The following is a 17,175-nucleotide window of genomic DNA, read 5'->3' on the forward strand; positions in this document are numbered from 1 at the left end:
TCATGCAGACCTTCTACAGAGGCGCTGTCGAGAGCATCCTGACCAGCTCCATCACGGTGTGGTACGGTGCCTGCCCCGTGTCCTGCCGTAAGACCCTCCAGCGCATCATGAGAGCAGCTGAGAAGATCGTCGGTGCCCCTCTCCCTTCCCTTCAGGACACATACTGTACCCACCTCACCCGCAAAACCCTCTGCATCGCTGGTGACCCCACCCACCCATCACACAGCCTCTTCAGCCTGCTGCCATCAGGGAGGAGACTGTAGAGTCTCCGGGCCAGGACCAGCACACTGAAAGACAGCTTTTTCCACCAAGCTGTCAGGATGCTTAACTCTCTCCCTGCTCTGCCCCCCCTCCCCTCTCTGCCCCCTGCCCACTCAATCGCTGGACAACAAACCCCCTCCCCCTATCAACACTGAACTCTGAACTATACATGCACACATACACTTTATCCAGTCCATAAGCTCAATTTGCACTACTGATCTGTTTCTCATATTGCACTGTCGCTACCACTGTGCCTTTTTACTTTTTTAGAGTATAACTCTTTTTAGCTCAGGTTTTATTTATGCCTCTACTTATTATATCTTATATCTTATATTTTATATTGGCATGTTATGTCAAGTGTACTGTCTGCACCAAGGGTCGGAAGAGAAAAGCAATTTCGATCCTCTGTATGTCCTGTACATATTGTAGAATTGACAATAAAGCTGACTTTGACTTTGACTTTGACTTTTTATAATCAAACAAATCTTACATATGTAATGGTGGAGAATGCAAACCCTAAATGAATCATATCAATCAAACTTTTCATACAAAACGGTGGAGAATGTCGGCGAGCATTTATTTAATAAATGCTGCCACAGAATAAATGATAAATTATGTAACAATCAATATTTCCTACAGGTATAAAGGTCTGTGCATCCTTCAGGTTGACAGAGAACCCTGCTACTCTCTCCGTGCGCACGCAATAAAGAACCTTGATTCCTCACACCGAGTCCATCACTTCTTCAGAGAAGAGAATTTCCCTCACAGCTACACATTCATCCAATTTGTGAGCCACTCAAACCTACAATGGACAGCCCATTAACACTTGAGGCAAATGCAGACTTAAAGTGATAGTTAAAGAAAAAGGGCACAACCTTATGTTTGCCGTAGTTCCAGAGGGATGAGTCACTGCTAGGTGACAAAGCATGTGAAGGGGATTCACCACATCAACAGTAATGCACCAAACAGCATAATGTCAATAGTGAACCAGTATCCAGACATCTTTAAAGGTGTTTGGTGTCCTGCAGTTCACCTATAAGATACAGCAAAAAGAGGATGCCCAGCCAGTTGCTCATGCTGCGGTACTACTACAAGACAAGCTGAAGGAGGAACTAGACTAAATTATATCACTGGAAGTAATAAAGAAAGAGGAGGAGCCCACACAATGGGATGACTCAATGGCATGCGTCAAGAAACAGACTAGTGATCTATGTGTATTCATGGGTCCAAAAGACTTTAATGCCAACATAAAGAGAGCATTTCCAGATTCCCACCAGGGATGAAATAACAAGTGAAATGGCAGGTGAAAGGTTCTTCAGTAAATTGGATGCATCCAAGTGATTTTGGCAGCTGAAGCTGTACAAAGACAGCACTAAATACTGCACATTCAATATTTCATTTGGCCATTACTCCTTCCAGAGACTGCCTTTTGGAATCTCCTCTACTCCTGAGGTCTTTCACAAGATTATGTAGCACATCATAGAAGGCATTGATGGGATCTGGGTGTATGTGCATGACATTGTGCTTTGGAGGTCCATGCTGGAGCAGTACAATGACAGGCTAACTGAAGTGCTGCAACACATCTAAAAGTATGAACTAAAGTCAAACAGAGCACAGTGTCTGTTTGGTGTGACTGAAATCACATATCTGGGAGACAAGCTGTCTGGAGTAGGTGTTGTGCGAGATAAGGACAAAGTGAAAGTAACAATGGAGGTGCCCAGGCTTTAAGATATAAAAGTTGTGTAAAGAGTGCTGGCAATAATAAATTTCATTGGCAAATTCATTCAAAAACATCTGAGACAGCTGTTGCATGATGAATTTAAGTTCAACTGGACTGAAAGTCATGAAAAAGAATATTTGCAGCTGAAAACTACATTCACAACGGAGCCAATGGAGCATGCTATGATCCATCCAAAAAGACAAAGATATCCACTGACTTATCAAAATCGCTCATTTATCACCTACGCATCAAGAATGATGACTGCAGTTGAATGTCACTACATTCAAGTTATGTAGTGTTTAGGACTTGTGTAAGGATTTGAGAAATTCCACAGCTGTCTATGGCTTACCAACAGAGACAGACCACAAGCTATTAATAGCCATCATCAAGAAAAATCTCAGCGAGATGTCACTGTGAATCCAAAGACAAAGCTACAGCGTTATGACTTTAACCTGATCTGCACACCAAGTAAGCACATTGTGCTTGCTGATGCTCTGTCCCGAGCCACAACACACAGTGAAGCGCACAGTGAGAGCTCCACAGAGACTGATGTGAATCTCTTTGTGACCCTGATCACTAAATCACTACCCGTATCTGACATACAATCCAAGCAGATCGCAGCTAAAACAGAGACAGACCCATACCCACAGAGAGTCATTAAGAATCTGAATGAGGGTTGCCCTACAGATGAATATCAACAGTACTATGACATCAGAGCAGAGCTGAGTGTTGTCAACAGGCTTCTGCTTAGAAGGAACAGTGTTGTCATTCCTCAGTCACTGAGACCAGAGATGCTGAAAAGACTGCACCAGGGACACCTCGGCAGGGAAAATGCAAGAGGGAAGCAAGAACAGTTGTTTATTGGCCAGGAATAAACGCAGACATCAACAGGATGGTTTCAAGCTGTGAGACCCATCTGAAGCATCAGGCAAAACAGCCAAAAGAGTCTATGGCAACAACAGACTTACCAGACAAGCCCTAGCAGAAAGCTGGGACTGATCTGTTCCACCAGGTAAAAATGACCTACTGGTGACTGACTGTCTTTCAAACTATCCAGAGATGGCACTACTTCCCAGCATGTCTGCTACCTTTGTTATCTGACTCATTAAGTCAATATTTGCAAGACATGGAATCCCTAAGGTTGTCTTTAGTAACAACAGACCCTGCCACAGCTGCAGAGAGTTCTAGGACTTTGCTGAGGAGTATGACTTTTGACACATGACCTCAAAGCCCTTGTATGTCCAGTCAAATGGTAAAGCAGAGAGAGCCGTTCACATCGTCATTCACTTGAAAAATCACAAGACATAAGCTCAGAGCCATATCTAGCTCTACTGAGTTACCAAGCCTCACCACTGTAACATGGCAAGTCTCCTGCTGAGCTTCTGAAGGGACATAGTCTACACACCACTCTCCCCTACACAGCACGACAAAAGAAGCACAAAGAGGTGAGACAGAAACTAAAACATCTTCAAAAGAGACAAGTAGATAACTATATCAAGTTATTAAGGAATTAAGTTCCACTGGCCAGACATGACACACCTGGAGTAAAAAAGCTACGGTTCTGGAGGAAACAAGTCAGAGATCCTACATTATCAAAACAGAGGGTGGTCAAAGGAGGAATCATAGGAGTTTATTGAAAACACAAGAGACATTGCAAGAGCACACAGAAGGAGAAGATCCAGCTGTCACAGCATCAGCTGAGCCACCACAAACTGTGCCAGATAACAGCAGATCAACTAAGCAGACACACATTACCTGTGCTGAGAAAACCTATGCGTCATGTTAAAGCACCTGATAAACTGAATCTTTAAAACAAAGGAACTGAACTGGAAGAAAGAATTTAAATCAAAATGTTACACTTTAACAGGGACAAGTTGTTCATGTTTGACAATACTGTGTTACACCTTGAAGTTTGCAAGATTGCAGTTTAATGTTGCTAGATGAATAGTGTCTGTGTAGTGATGGGAGTCATTAATACTTCCAGCCACTAGGTGGCAGCAAAAGCTAGCGTTCCCCCTGTCAGCTGCATTTCATAGTCGTATGAGAAGACTACACATGATGCTGTATGTAAATTACAAGCTCCGCTGCAGACCTTATTAAACGTCTGTGTTCACCAAACCCACATTTCTTTATACAGTACAGGCCAAAAGTTTGGACACACCTTCTCATTCAATGCGTTTTCTTTATTTTCATGACTATTTACATTGTAGATTCTCACTGAAGGCATCAAAACTATGAATGAACACATGTGGAGTTATGTACTTAACAAAAAAAGGTGAAATAACTGAAAACATGTTTTATATTCTAGTTTCTTCAAAATAGCCATCCTTTGCTCTGATTACTGCTTTGCACACTCTTGGCATTCTCTCCATGAGCTTCAAGAGGTAGTCACCTGAAATGGTTTTCCAACAGTCTTGAAGGAGTTCCCAGAGGTGTTTAGCACTTGTTGGCCCCTTTGCCTTCACTCTGCGGTCCAGCTCACCCCAAACCATCTCGATTGGGTTCAGGTCCGGTGACTGTGGAGGCCAGGTCATCTGCCGCAGCACTCCATCACTCTCCTTCTTGGTCAAATAGCCCTTACACAGCCTGGAGGTGTGTTTGGGGTCATTGTCCTGTTGAAAAATAAATGATCGTCCAACTAAACGCAAACCGGATGGGATGGCATGTCGCTGCAGGATGCTGTGGTAGCCATGCTGGTTCAGTGTGCCTTCAATTTTGAATAAATCCCCAACAGTGTCACCAGCAAAACACCCCCACACCATCACACCTCCTCCTCCATGCTTCACAGTGGGAACCAGGCATGTGGAATCCATCCGTTCACCTTTTCTGCGTCTCACAAAGACACGGCGGTTGGAACCAAAGATCTCAAATTTGGACTCATCAGACCAAAGCACAGATTTCCACTGGTCTAATGTCCATTCCTTGTGTTTCTTGGCCCAAACAAATCTCTTCTGCTTGTTGCCTCTCCTTAGCAGTGGTTTCCTAGCAGCTATTTGACCATGAAGGCCTGATTGGCGCAGTCTCCTCTTAATAGTTGTTCTAGAGATGGGTCTGCTGCTAGAACTCTGTGTGGCATTCATCTGGTCTCTGATCTGAGCTGCTGTTAACTTGCGATTTCTGAGGCTGGTGACTCGGATGAACTTATCCTCAGAAGCAGAGGTGACTCTTGGTCTTCCTTTCCTGGGTCGGTCCTCATGTGTGCCAGTTTCGTTGTAGCGCTTGATGGTTTTTGCGACTCCACTTGGGGACACATTTAAAGTTTTTGCAATTTTCCGGACTGACTGACCTTCATTTCTTAAAGTAATGATGGCCACTCGTTTTTCTTTAGTTAGCGGATTGGTTCTTGCCATAATATGAATTTTAACAGTTGTCCAATAGGGCTGTCGGCTGTGTATTAACCTGACTTCTGCACAACACAACTGATGGTCCCAACCCCATTGATAAAGCAAGAAATTCCACTAATTAACCCTGATAAGGCACACCTGTGAAGTGGAAACCATTTCAGGCGACTACCTCTTGAAGCTCATCGAGAGAATGCCAAGAGTGTGCAAAGCAGTAATCAGAGCAAAGGGTGGCTATTTTGAAGAAACTAGAATATAAAACATGTTTTCAGTTATTTCACCTTTTTTTGTTAAGTACATAACTCCACATGTGTTCATTCATAGTTTTGATGCCTTCAGTGAGAATCTACAATGTAAATAGTCATGAAAATAAAGAAAACGCATTGAATGAGAAGGTGTGTCCAAACTTTTGGCCTGTACTGTATGTTTTATGAAACCATAAAACCTTTACTATCATTGCAATAACTGTTTTGTCTCTCCCATGCTGCTCCAGTCGTCTAGTGTGTCTGTTGTTTTAGACATTATCACCTCTGCCTTGAAGATAGTATGCAATATGGTTTGTGCTAGAAAAGAAAGCACTTACCTCTCTCACAGGTGCGTGACCAGTAGCCAGTGCCAGTGCAGTCGCAAATGAATCGATTCCAGCCTTCTTTGCAGACACCTCGGTTCTTGCACGGGTAGCTCTCACACTGCTTGCCTGGTTGCTTGTTGCATGAGGGTTTGATGCCAGCACCATTTTGTGCCTCAGCAATCTGACGGATGTCTTTGCTCCGACCGTCAATGAAAAGGTCACGGATACAGCCCACATAGCCATAGTTGAGCATCGCTGTCCAGAGCTCGGTGGGCAGGATTAGGTTGGTGCGGTCATTGGGAAGCCCACCCAAGTACATGTCACCCTCCAAGTCCAGAATCTCGCTCTCACCACTGGCTGTGAATGGGGTCCTCCTGCTGTTTACAGAGATGGTTCCTGTGGTGGGAATGGCGGGAGTAGAGATTAGGTACAGGGCTGCATTGATACCAACAGTACCATTGATACCAACACTGACTTCAGGCTGTTTACATTTGTGCTATTAAGAAAAGTCAACCAATCTTCAGCATCAACAAGTCAAGACTTTGGTCTATTTCTTTTTTTTGTAAAGGCAATTCTTGTACCAAGTAATTTAAAAAAAAATGTGATTTTTAAAATGTAAAGAAAAGGGTGATTTAAACTCTATTAGAGTTAGTACACCTTACTGATTCACCAACACAACTGACCTGAGCGTCCATCTCTCTGGATATCCACATGATACCAGGCACCATCATTGACCTTTGTCTGCGTGGCTTTCACCTTGATAGTCCCTGAGCCCATGTCCAAAAGAAGGTAAAGGCTGCCATCCAGCAGCTCTACTGCAAAGAAATCCACCTGGACAAGGTAAAATAAACAACATATCAATAAAAGATTAGCAATCAATAAAGGTTTAAAGTTTTGTTGTAGAAAAAAATGCAAGATGTGGTTCTTGTCTGTGAATAACTGATTTCCAGGAAAGTGGCATGCAAACTGAGACCTAAGAAAAGGCTGGACATGTGACAAATACAATACAGTATTGAATGTGTGCCATTAAAGAGCAACCTAAAAGCAGCTAAAAATCTTATTTTGCTAACTTGTGGTAGGAACTTCTCATGTTGCTACAGTGATGTAGAAGCACACAGTGTGACATCACCATAGGGTATGGGCACACTTCTTTTCTAAAATTGAAAAGTTTAGAGTTTGTTTGTAGTCTGACCACACATGGCTAAGTATGGTCAGAGGGAAAACAGACTTTAGACTTTAAACCAGAGAGATCAGCAAATTACGGTTATTGAAAAGTTCCAGTTTAAGTATCACAAATCTGACTTCTAAATTTTGCAACAAAAAACATTGATGTGAGATCATAATGGCACTAATTGTGAGGGCAAAGTACAGGCTTTATTTTACAAGTCCACTTATCTGGACCAGTGGAAGCACCTAGGGAAAACAACCCCTCAAAGGGTCACAAGATAAATATGAAGTAGTCAAGAGATGATTAACAGGAGTGAAAACTATTGAAAAAAAATTCTAATACATGTCTGATGTCTAATATCTGATACATTTGTACAAATTTACATACCCCAAAAACATTTGAATGAAACAATCTGACAAGGGAACATCCCTCTGTGGTCAGTCTAACATAGCCAGACCTTATCTCGCACTGTGCCAAGAGTGAAGAAAGGTCTGACTGAACCCATTATAATTCTGCACTAAAGGAAAAAAAATGCTCTGGGTTGTTTCCATCCATCCATTCATCCATTTTCATCCGCTTATCCAGGGCTGGGTCACAGGGGCAGCAGGCCGAGCAAAGCACCCCAGACATCCCTCTCCCCAGCAACGCTTTCCAGCCCCTCCTGGGGGACCCCAAGGCATTCCCAGGCCAGACGAAATATGAAATACCTCCAGCATGTTCTGGGTCTACCCCGGGGCCTCCTACCAGTAGGACATAGATTTGGAGGTACTGACTCTCATCCCAACTGCTTCACACGTGGCTGCAAACACAGTGTGATGACAGCAAAAGAATCACATCATCTGCAAAAAGCAGTAATGCAATTCTGAGGTCCCCAAACTTGACCCCTTCCTCCCCCCAGCTGAGACTCGAGATCCTGTCCATGAAAATCACAAACAGGATTGTCGACAAAGGACAACCTTGGTGGAGGCCAACGCCCACCGAGAACATGGTTGACTTTACACCAAGTATTCGGACACAGCTGTTGTTTGTATTTCTTTAAACCAATCATAATCATCCTGAATGGCAAATCCAGGGTGCAGTGATTGTGCCCTTGCAAAATAGTGTTGGAAGAGAACTTGTTTTGGTGGAACATTTCTATTTGGATGTTGAGCCCTCACATTAATATGGCTAAATCCGCACAACAGAAAATGTAATATTAAGCAAAAGGATATTTTAGCATGTGGATCACTTGTTCAGAGGTTGCTGTTGTTTTCTTAATGCACGGCAGTAAATTAAAATGTGGAGTGTCATGTAGCGATGTGGATTATCAAAACATAAAATGCAGGAAGCCTGTTATCATCTGAAATTGGCAGGCAATGACAGGTTTATTCCTACATTCTAAATCCTGTGAGCCAGACTACTCTCTAGTGAGCCTGCCTGTGACTCATTGACATATGCAACCTGTCATTAATAAACATTATTTTACTGCGATAGGCCACAAGCCAAACAATTTGGAACCCACTCCTCTAAACAAATTCTGATGATGTATGATGCCTGCGAAGGCTCTCAGTCATGCAGGTCATATAAGTATAAAATGCAACTGGCTTTGCAATTTTGTCTTAAAGACATCTTGCCAGTCATCCAAGAGGTTTTATCAGTTTTTCTAAACAGCAAGTTTGGTTGCCTTTGACCTAATAATGTCAGATGTCATTAGGATGGCATGTCTGAAAGCAGAGTTGAAATTAGCATGTAATCTTGGAGATAACAGACAGACCTTAGTGTTCTTCTGGCTGCGGGCAGCATCTTTGCGCTCCTGAGGTTTGCCATGGGTGAAGAGGATGAGACCGTTGGGCTCAGTTGTGCGGAAATCGAAAGAGATGGATCCCATCCGTTTGGTGTTCCACTTTGGGAGGCTGATGTAGGCCTCCGGAGTCTCAAAAGAAATGGGGTCCAGAGTTGCCACATTCTCACACTTGTAGGACACCTCACCCTGGATTTTCATCTTAGGGTCCACAATGCGAGCCAGGCGGGACAACTCAAGTCGAATGTCATTGTTTTTATACACCACCTGTGATGGACAAGGATAGTATTATAATTATTCTTCTATTCTGTTATTATCAAAGATACTCCTGCCACTTAACCAAGTACTTCTGGTAACATTTTAAATAAAGTGGGGATTAACAATGGTTAATACAACAAGCTGCTTTTTCATTTTCCTCATTGCACAAGCAAAGATCTAAAAATAACTAGAAAAGTTATTAGTGTTCTCAGGATAAATGTGATGCACAGTTGTGGAAATTATTTTTCATTCATGCTTACATATATTCAAAAGCCTATCTACTGAGACTTAGACCGTACAGTATGACAGTGGTTCACCACGTCACCAAAATCCATCACTGGATTCAGTTGACAGGTCTTTAATTCATAGATTAACACCTGACAAAAAACAACAGTTTATCAGACTATATTTGATATAATGTGATAAGTGATGTAACATTATCTAAGCAGATAAAACAAAATAGAGTAACCTAAACAACTATCATAACATATAAACTAGTAATTTAAGCAAGCATTTCAGTAGTGATGGAAATGAACTATTATTCTGTCACTTTAGAATCAGCATCATCCCTGCACTGCATTATTACCACACTACCAGCACGGCACACTTTCGTTTGCATTTTAATTTTTACATCTAGGAGTTGTTGTGTGTATCAGCCAGGCACGAGGCCAGCAACAGGCATGGGCAGCACTGGCCTATCCACATTGCTCACCCAGCCAAGTTAGATCAAAATACATTTTGTAACAATAAATGTTAAAATATATACACTAGTCCCCAAAATATAATCGGTTTCTAAGGTTGAAGCACAGTCCTTTCTAAGTTCCCTTCATCCAACACACACACACACACACACACACACAAACACATTTGCCCATCATTAATTGTCCTGCATGTCATGTGAGTGGAATAATGTTTAATAGCCTGTAGGTAATATTAATTATTAATATTAATATTAATTAATATTATTACTTTCATTAATGTCTGTCCTGCATCTCTCTCTCTCTCTCTCTCTCTCTCTGTCTCTCTCTCTCTGTCTCATTGTGTCATACGGATTACTGTTAATTTATTATGTTGATCTGTTCTGTACGACATCTATTGCACGTCTGTCCGTCCTGAAAGAGGGATCCCTCCTCAGTTGCTCTTCCTGAGCTTTCTACCGCTTTTTCCCCCGTTAAAGGGTTTTTTGAGGAGTTTTCCTGATCAGCTGTGAAGGTCCTAAGTAGAGTTCTCAATTTCAACCCGAGCCCGAGCCGACCTGAATAAGCCAGACGGGTCGGGTCGGTTTGGGCTGACTAATTAAGTTAATTGGGGTGGGCTGAGTCCGGCTCAGACAGTGGAGAGAGAGAGAGAGAGTTGTTGTTGATATTTGAAGGTTATAGTTACCGTTTTTAATAAAGTGTTCAAGTTGAAGTTGAAGTATCATCTGCTGTGTGTGTGTGTAAGGGGGATGATAATAGGGCTATAATAATTAAGCAAGAAGAATATGCGAATTATAGGCTAAAAATAAAGAATGCTGAATTCCGTTCTGACGAAAAAAATAATAATATTAAAACAAGATATGCTGCTGTGAAGTGTCAGCGAAGTTCAGTCAGTCAGTCAGCGTTCAGGTGCAGGAAAAGTGTTGAGAGCGGCTGCGGCTCATTAAATGCAGCTGCACAGCTCTACATGATGCGCAATGGTTGTTCTCCCCCACGCTGACGTTGAGGCCTGTCTGTCTGGTAATATTATTTTGGGACATGAATGATTGGTTGACTAAGTGATTAAAGATACTGTATTTGAGCCAGGGAAGCCAGACTGCTGAGGCGCACAGGGGGAGCATCATTTTCCCCCCTTCCATTTAAAAAAAAAACAACTTGGGTTCGGTCGGACTCGGACCCAGTGATGTACGTGATGATGTCGGGCCGGGCCGGTTTCGGGCTTCAAGTCCCTCGGGTCATTTCGGTTTCGGGTTGAATTTTTGGGTCTGTTGAGAACTCTAGTCCTAAGGACAGAGGGATGTCGTCTGCTGTAAAGCCCTGTGAGGCAAATTGTGATTTGTGATATTGGGCTTTATAAATAAAACTGATTGATTGAGGCAGACTGACAGGTCTGATATGTCTTATTCACTCAGCAGCTGACTTGTTGAATGATGGCGAGTGGATTTAATAATAGTGATAATAATGATGATGATAATAATAATAATAATAATGACAATTAAAGCTGCAAGCAGCGTTTGGCGGGACCTCGCACTCGCGCCCGTTTCGGCCCCCAGCTTATGTCGTCACTGTGAATTATTTAGAAATATCAAACATGTTGCCACAAACATCAGATAATCCTTACAGAGCTGAACGTTTTGATGTTTGAATGCTTTCTGTAGCTGTAGGTATGGATAAGTGATGTCACGATATGCAAATTAGATGAGTGAATTTATTCCCATCAGATTCCTCGTCCTTTATTTTGAGGAAGAGACAACAAAAACAACACAAAACAAAATAAATTTACTGTGTAAATATGTTCAAAATGTTGTTTTACCAAGATGTATCAAATCCAATATGGCTGCCGCCTAGTGACATCACAATATGCAAATTAGATAAGTTAATTTACTCCCATGACAAACTTTGGGTCATGATGAATAGCTTTCTCATTTACAGTATGCCTTTATCTCTCACCACTTTCAAGCCACAGCCTTTTGAAATGTTGAAATGAAAATGGAATTTTTCTTTGCTCAATAAACTCTGGCACCTAAAGGGTCAAAATGGAGATTCTGCCCCTGTCATGTCTGCATGTAAGATTTAGACACACACACACATCATGTTTCTGTGAGTTTGTGTGTGACAGCGGTTGCCATGGTGATGAAGTAGGTGCACCTGGGAGAAGAGCAGAAAGAGACAGACAGAACACAGAGAGAGACCTGTTGTAGTGGAGATTTAACTCCTCGAAGAAGTTCTTCCCATTCCCAAACCGTTGGTCCAATCATGAAAAAAATGTGATGATGAGAGAGATAAAGTTATACAGAAGATCTGTTTAGCAGCAGTTGAGCTGTCATGTGTGTGTCTTTAAAGCCGATAAAATAAACGGTGTAGGAGGAGATGTGTTTTTTTGAGAGCACGTTTGAGGTGAAATCTTACTTTGAAAGGTCAAGTAGCTCACTTCCTGTTGGAATTAGGTCATGGGTGTCAACGCGTGATTTGTAAGTCAAACACACCAGTTTTGGTTTGATCTTGATACGACATTCCTACGGGCTGCAGTGGCCAGTTTAGTGCACCTATGTGGCGCTAGAGAGCCCATTTTGGCACTTTAGGGGTTAATAATGTGTATTTGCTGTTTGAAATGAAGATTCTGCTGCTGTAATATGTCCTTTAAAGATTGGGAGACACACAGACCAGAGAACCCTGTGGCTGTGTCTGTGTGTGCAGCCGTTGTCATGGCGATTAATGACTTGCCTGCACCTGAGGCAGACACAGACACCTCAGGAGAGCAGATCACCAAAGGCTGTTTATAATGGGTTTTAACTCCTCGAACAAATGCTTCGCATACCCAAACCGTTGGTCCAAGCAAGAAAATAAAGTGATTTTGAGAGCCAGCCACGTCTCGTGAACGCACATGTCGCGTTTTATATTTCTCGAGTCAAAAATGTGGTCAGGGGAGCGAGTTTAAAATGTGTTGCACCTAAGCTGTTTCCAGAAATTTCTCCTCAGAGTTTACATGGGAGTGAATGAGAAAAAAATCGGCGCTCCCTTCACTTTGGAGCCACTCAACAAAAATGTGTACGTGTGAGAGATTCCATGTCAACATATCTGTGAGCAGGACAAATTTTCCTACGTTTTGTGGTATAAATTGTGTCTGTACAGTGAAAATTGTGGCCATGGCAGGGAGTTAAAGACAAAAGTTTTAGACGATTTTTAGAGTCCTCTCCACTCTAGCTCACAGTATTCCATGCAATACACACCCATTATAAACTGACAATTTCTCCAGTTTTGCTCATGGTACTTTGAGAGGCACAGATGAAAAACGGTAAAAGATATGAAAAAGATGAAAACATGAGTGAATAGATGAGACCTGTGGCAACATTTGAGAGTTGGAATGGAGTCTGTAGCACAAAGTATGGAGACGCTGTAAATGCTAGAAAAAGCCCAAAGATTGGTCTCTTTCTTCCCCCTGCTGCCATTCCTTTTTCTATGGGACAGCTTTCGAAGATCGTCAGGACATTTTTCTGACATCTCACCTTTAGGAGGCCATAAAATCCAAACCGTTTGAGTAATGAAAAAGTTATACAGAAGATCTGATTAGCACCAGTTGATCTGTAATGTGTGCAAGTTTGAAGCCGTTACGATAAACGGTGTAGGAGGAGATGTTTTTTTAGGAAGAGCAGTTTTGAAATCTTACTTTGAAAGGGCAAATAGCTCACTTCCTGTTGGATTTAGGTCATGGGTGTCAGCACGTGATTTTTAGGTCTTGATTAGATGAACACGACAGTTTTGGTTCCATGTTTCTACGACGTTCCAGCGGCCATTTTTGTGTGCCTAGGTGGCGCTAGAGAGCCCATTTTGGCACTTTAGGGGTTAATTTTTTGATTTTCTAAAAATTTTCGCGAGGTCTGACATACGTGGCAATTTTGGTGAGTTTTTGAGCATGTTTAGGGGGTCAAATTCCAGCTCAAAGAGGCGGCGGAAGAAAGAATAATAAATGCACCAAAAACAATACATTACACACATCACATACGTTATGTGAAAACAGAGTAAGTTAACCCTGACGTGGTGTGACGTTTCATCTTCCTACTCCAAAAAAAACCCCTATGGGAAGGGTATGTTGAAAATTTCAAGGGGGCGCTATAGAGGCATTTTGTCACCCCCCATGGGCGATGCCCCTATCAGATGTATGAACTCGCCATTTTTGACCTGTGTATCAATTTAATGTGAATATGATGTCGCTGAAGCCATCAAAAAGCCAAACATATTTGGTGGCGAGGGCAATGTCATAGTAGCCACACCCCTTGACATAGAGAAAAGCTTTTAATAACTTTTGATCAGCATGGTCTCAGGGGCTGAGGCTGTTGAGCAACCAGGGGCTGCTGGGAGACCCAGCGCAGGCATGGATTGGTGGTGTAAATGTGGGGCTTACTGGCCACTTTATTAGGTACACTTGTGCAATCTAATAAAAGTCAATACAACAGCTCAGCCACACATTCTACGTTTACAAAGCTTTTACTTTTTCAGCTTTTGTCAGAAAGGTGATTATTCTACTTCATTATTGAGGTCGTAGTGGGTGGTGTTGGTGTACTGGAGTGCAATATATTTAAAAGTGTTCCTAATATTTTGTCCTCCTCAATTAGACAAAATTAGGAGGCCACCTCAGTACATCACCACCATTCAGTATGACCTCAATAATAAACAAAGTAGAGTCACCACTTTCTAGACGATGTCAACAATAACCAAAAATTTATAAGCTTCAGGGAAAAAATCATGGTATAGTGGTTTTACTGGATTGCATTAGATTACACAGGTGTACACAAAGTGGCCAGTGACTGTATGTTACATATGTACAGATTTCCTCAAATAGTAGCCGGGGCTACTATTAACAAAATAATAGTTTGGGACCAGGCTACAAATAGGGGCAGGCTACTATTTGAAGGAGACTTTTAATTAAATTTTTAAAAAAAAAATCACAGCCAAATTGTGTCAACTGGGGACACTGTCGGGCGGTGGAAGGAACACTTTGAGGAGCTCCTCAATCCCACCAACACGTATTCCAGTGAGGAAACAGAGACGGGGGTCTCGGGGGCGGGTCGTCCAATTTCTGGGGCAGAAGTTGCTGAGGTAGTGAAACAACTCCGAGGCGGCGGAGCCCCGGGGGTGGATGAGATTCATCCGGGATATCTCAAGGCTCTGGATGTTGCAGGGCTGTCCTGGCTGACACGCCTCTGCAACATTGCGTGGACATCGGGGGCAGTGCCTCTGGAGTGGCAGACCGGGGTGGTGGTCCCCATTTTCAAGAAAGGGGACCAGACGGTGTGTTCCAACTACAGGGGGATCACACTCCTCAGCCTACCCGGTAAGGTCTACTCCAGGGTGCTGGAGAAGAGGGTCCGGTCGATAGTTGAACCTCAGATTGAGGAGGAGCAATGTGGTTTTCGTCCCGGACGCGGAACCGTGGACCAGCTCCTTACCCTCGCCAGGGTGCTGGAGGGGGCATGGGAGTTTGCCCAACCAGTCCACATGTGTTTTGTGGATTTGGAGAAGGCTTACGACCGTGTCCCCAGGGGCATCCTGTGGGGGGTGCTCCGGGAGTATGGGGTTGGTGGCCCCTTGCTAAGGGCCATCCAGTCCCTGTACCGAAGGAGCATGAGACTGGTTCGCGTGGCTGGCAGTAAGTCGGACCTGTTCCCGGTGAGGGTTGGACTCCGCCAGGGCTGCCCTTTGTCACCGGTTCTGTTCATAACTTTAACGAGTGGTGGAGGGTGTCAGGTTCGGTGACGGGAGGATCTCGTCCCTGCTTTTTGCGGATGACGTGGTCCTCCTAGCTCCATGGAACAGTGACCTCCAACTCTCGCTGGGGCGGTTCGCAGACGAGTGTGAAGCGGCTGGGATGAGAATCAGCGCCTCCAAGTCTGAGGCCATGGTCCTCAGCCAGAAAAGGGTGGATTGCCCACTCCAGGTCAGGGGGGAGGTCCTTCCTCAGGTGGAGGAGTTTAAGTATCTCGGGATCTTGTTCACGAGTGAGGGTAGGATGGAGCGGGAGATTGACAGGCGGATTGGGGTGGCGTCAGCAGTGATGCAGGTGCTTAACCGGTCCGTTGTGGTGAAGAGGGAACTTAGCCAGAAAGCGAAGCTCTCAATTTACCGGTCGATCTACGTTCCAACCCTCACCTATGGTCACGAGCTCTGGGCAGTGACCGAAAGAATGAGATCGCAAGTACAAGCAGCCGAAATGAGTTTCCTCCGCAGGGTGGCTGGGCTCAGCCTTAGGGATAGGGTGAGGAGCTCAGACATCCGGGAGGGACTCGGAGTAGAGCTGCTGCTCCTCCACATCGAGAGGAGCCAGTTGAGGTGGTTCGGGCATCTGGTAAGGATGCCTTCTGGACGCCTCCCTTGGGAGGTGTTTCGGGCATGTCCAACCGGGAGGAGACCTCGGGGCCGCCCCAGAACACGCTGGAGGGACTACATCACCCGGCTGGCCTGGGAACGCCTCAGGGTTCCCGCGGAAGAGCTGTCTGGAGAGGACTGTCTGGGCATCTTTGCTGAGGCTGCTGCCCCCGCGACCCAGACCCGGATAAGCGGAGGACGACGAGTACGAGTACGAGTACAGCCAAATTTGAAAATACAAATACTGTATTTTTTTAATTTAAGCAGCAGAAATATTCATGTAAACCTGTCTTTACAGTAAAAATGAATATTTTCTATATAGTATTACAAAGAAAGTACTGTATTATTTATAATAACAATGTTTACATTAACGGTAAAAATAGTTTTTGGTGTTTTTGTAAATCACCAATATTTACTATTGACTATACCACAGTGTACTAGTTGTCCTGCCTTGAAACAGCGAATCATCCCATCCTCTGTCCCATCTGCAGCCACCGTGATGCCACACACCTTACAAGACAACATGCCACAAATTAATTTTAAAACTAGGCTACATTTGTAATAATGACTTTTTATCTCACAATTTTGATTAGGAATAGCAATTTCTTTTTTTCCATTACTGGCAAAAATGGGCTTCCATAGGTAAAGATGGTTACACACCCTAAGCAGGCATCATATGCCAGCTGTTTCCACTTGCCACACAATAAATAGAACATAAGTCTTTAAGCTGGTTAATATTTTCTCCATCAGCTATCATTCTAAGCAAGACTGTTGCCATACTTATAACATGAATCTACTTACACATTATTTACATATTTAACAACACAGAAGACCCAAAGCAACCACAGTGACTACATCTCCCAGAAAGCCCAGCGCTCTGGGAGCATGCGCGAAGCAGTCTCAAGACGGCAGCGCGGACATGTGAAGACACAGCCTGTGTTTACATACTGCACTAGCCTTGGACTAATACGTTCATTGCATGAACGTCTTGAAAACGAACCCCGTTTTTCATTTG

At 43.5% G+C, this 17,175-nt stretch overlaps 1 protein-coding gene across 17 annotated transcripts in view; it reads right to left on the reverse strand.

Annotated features, from left to right (window-relative positions):
- The window catches only part of nrxn3a (neurexin 3a), a 651,034-nt gene that overhangs the window by 259,209 nt on the left and 374,650 nt on the right, over nucleotides 1–17,175 (reverse strand). For all 17 annotated transcript variants that reach the window (XR_013493311.1, XR_013493310.1, XR_013493309.1 and 14 more), the window contains 3 exons: nucleotides 8,815–9,108; nucleotides 6,577–6,724; nucleotides 5,906–6,289 (listed from right to left, as the gene is read on the reverse strand). Coding sequence is in view for 12 of the 17 variants with exons in the window: in XM_078174850.1 (XP_078030976.1) it covers nucleotides 5,906–6,289; nucleotides 6,577–6,724; nucleotides 8,815–9,108 (826 nt within the window). In the remaining 5 variants the exon portion in view is untranslated. The remainder of the gene's footprint in view (nucleotides 1–5,905; nucleotides 6,290–6,576; nucleotides 6,725–8,814; nucleotides 9,109–17,175) is intronic.

This window comes from Epinephelus lanceolatus, chromosome 15 (assembly GCF_041903045.1).
Source record: "Epinephelus lanceolatus isolate andai-2023 chromosome 15, ASM4190304v1, whole genome shotgun sequence".
NCBI lineage: Eukaryota > Metazoa > Chordata > Actinopteri > Perciformes > Serranidae > Epinephelus > Epinephelus lanceolatus.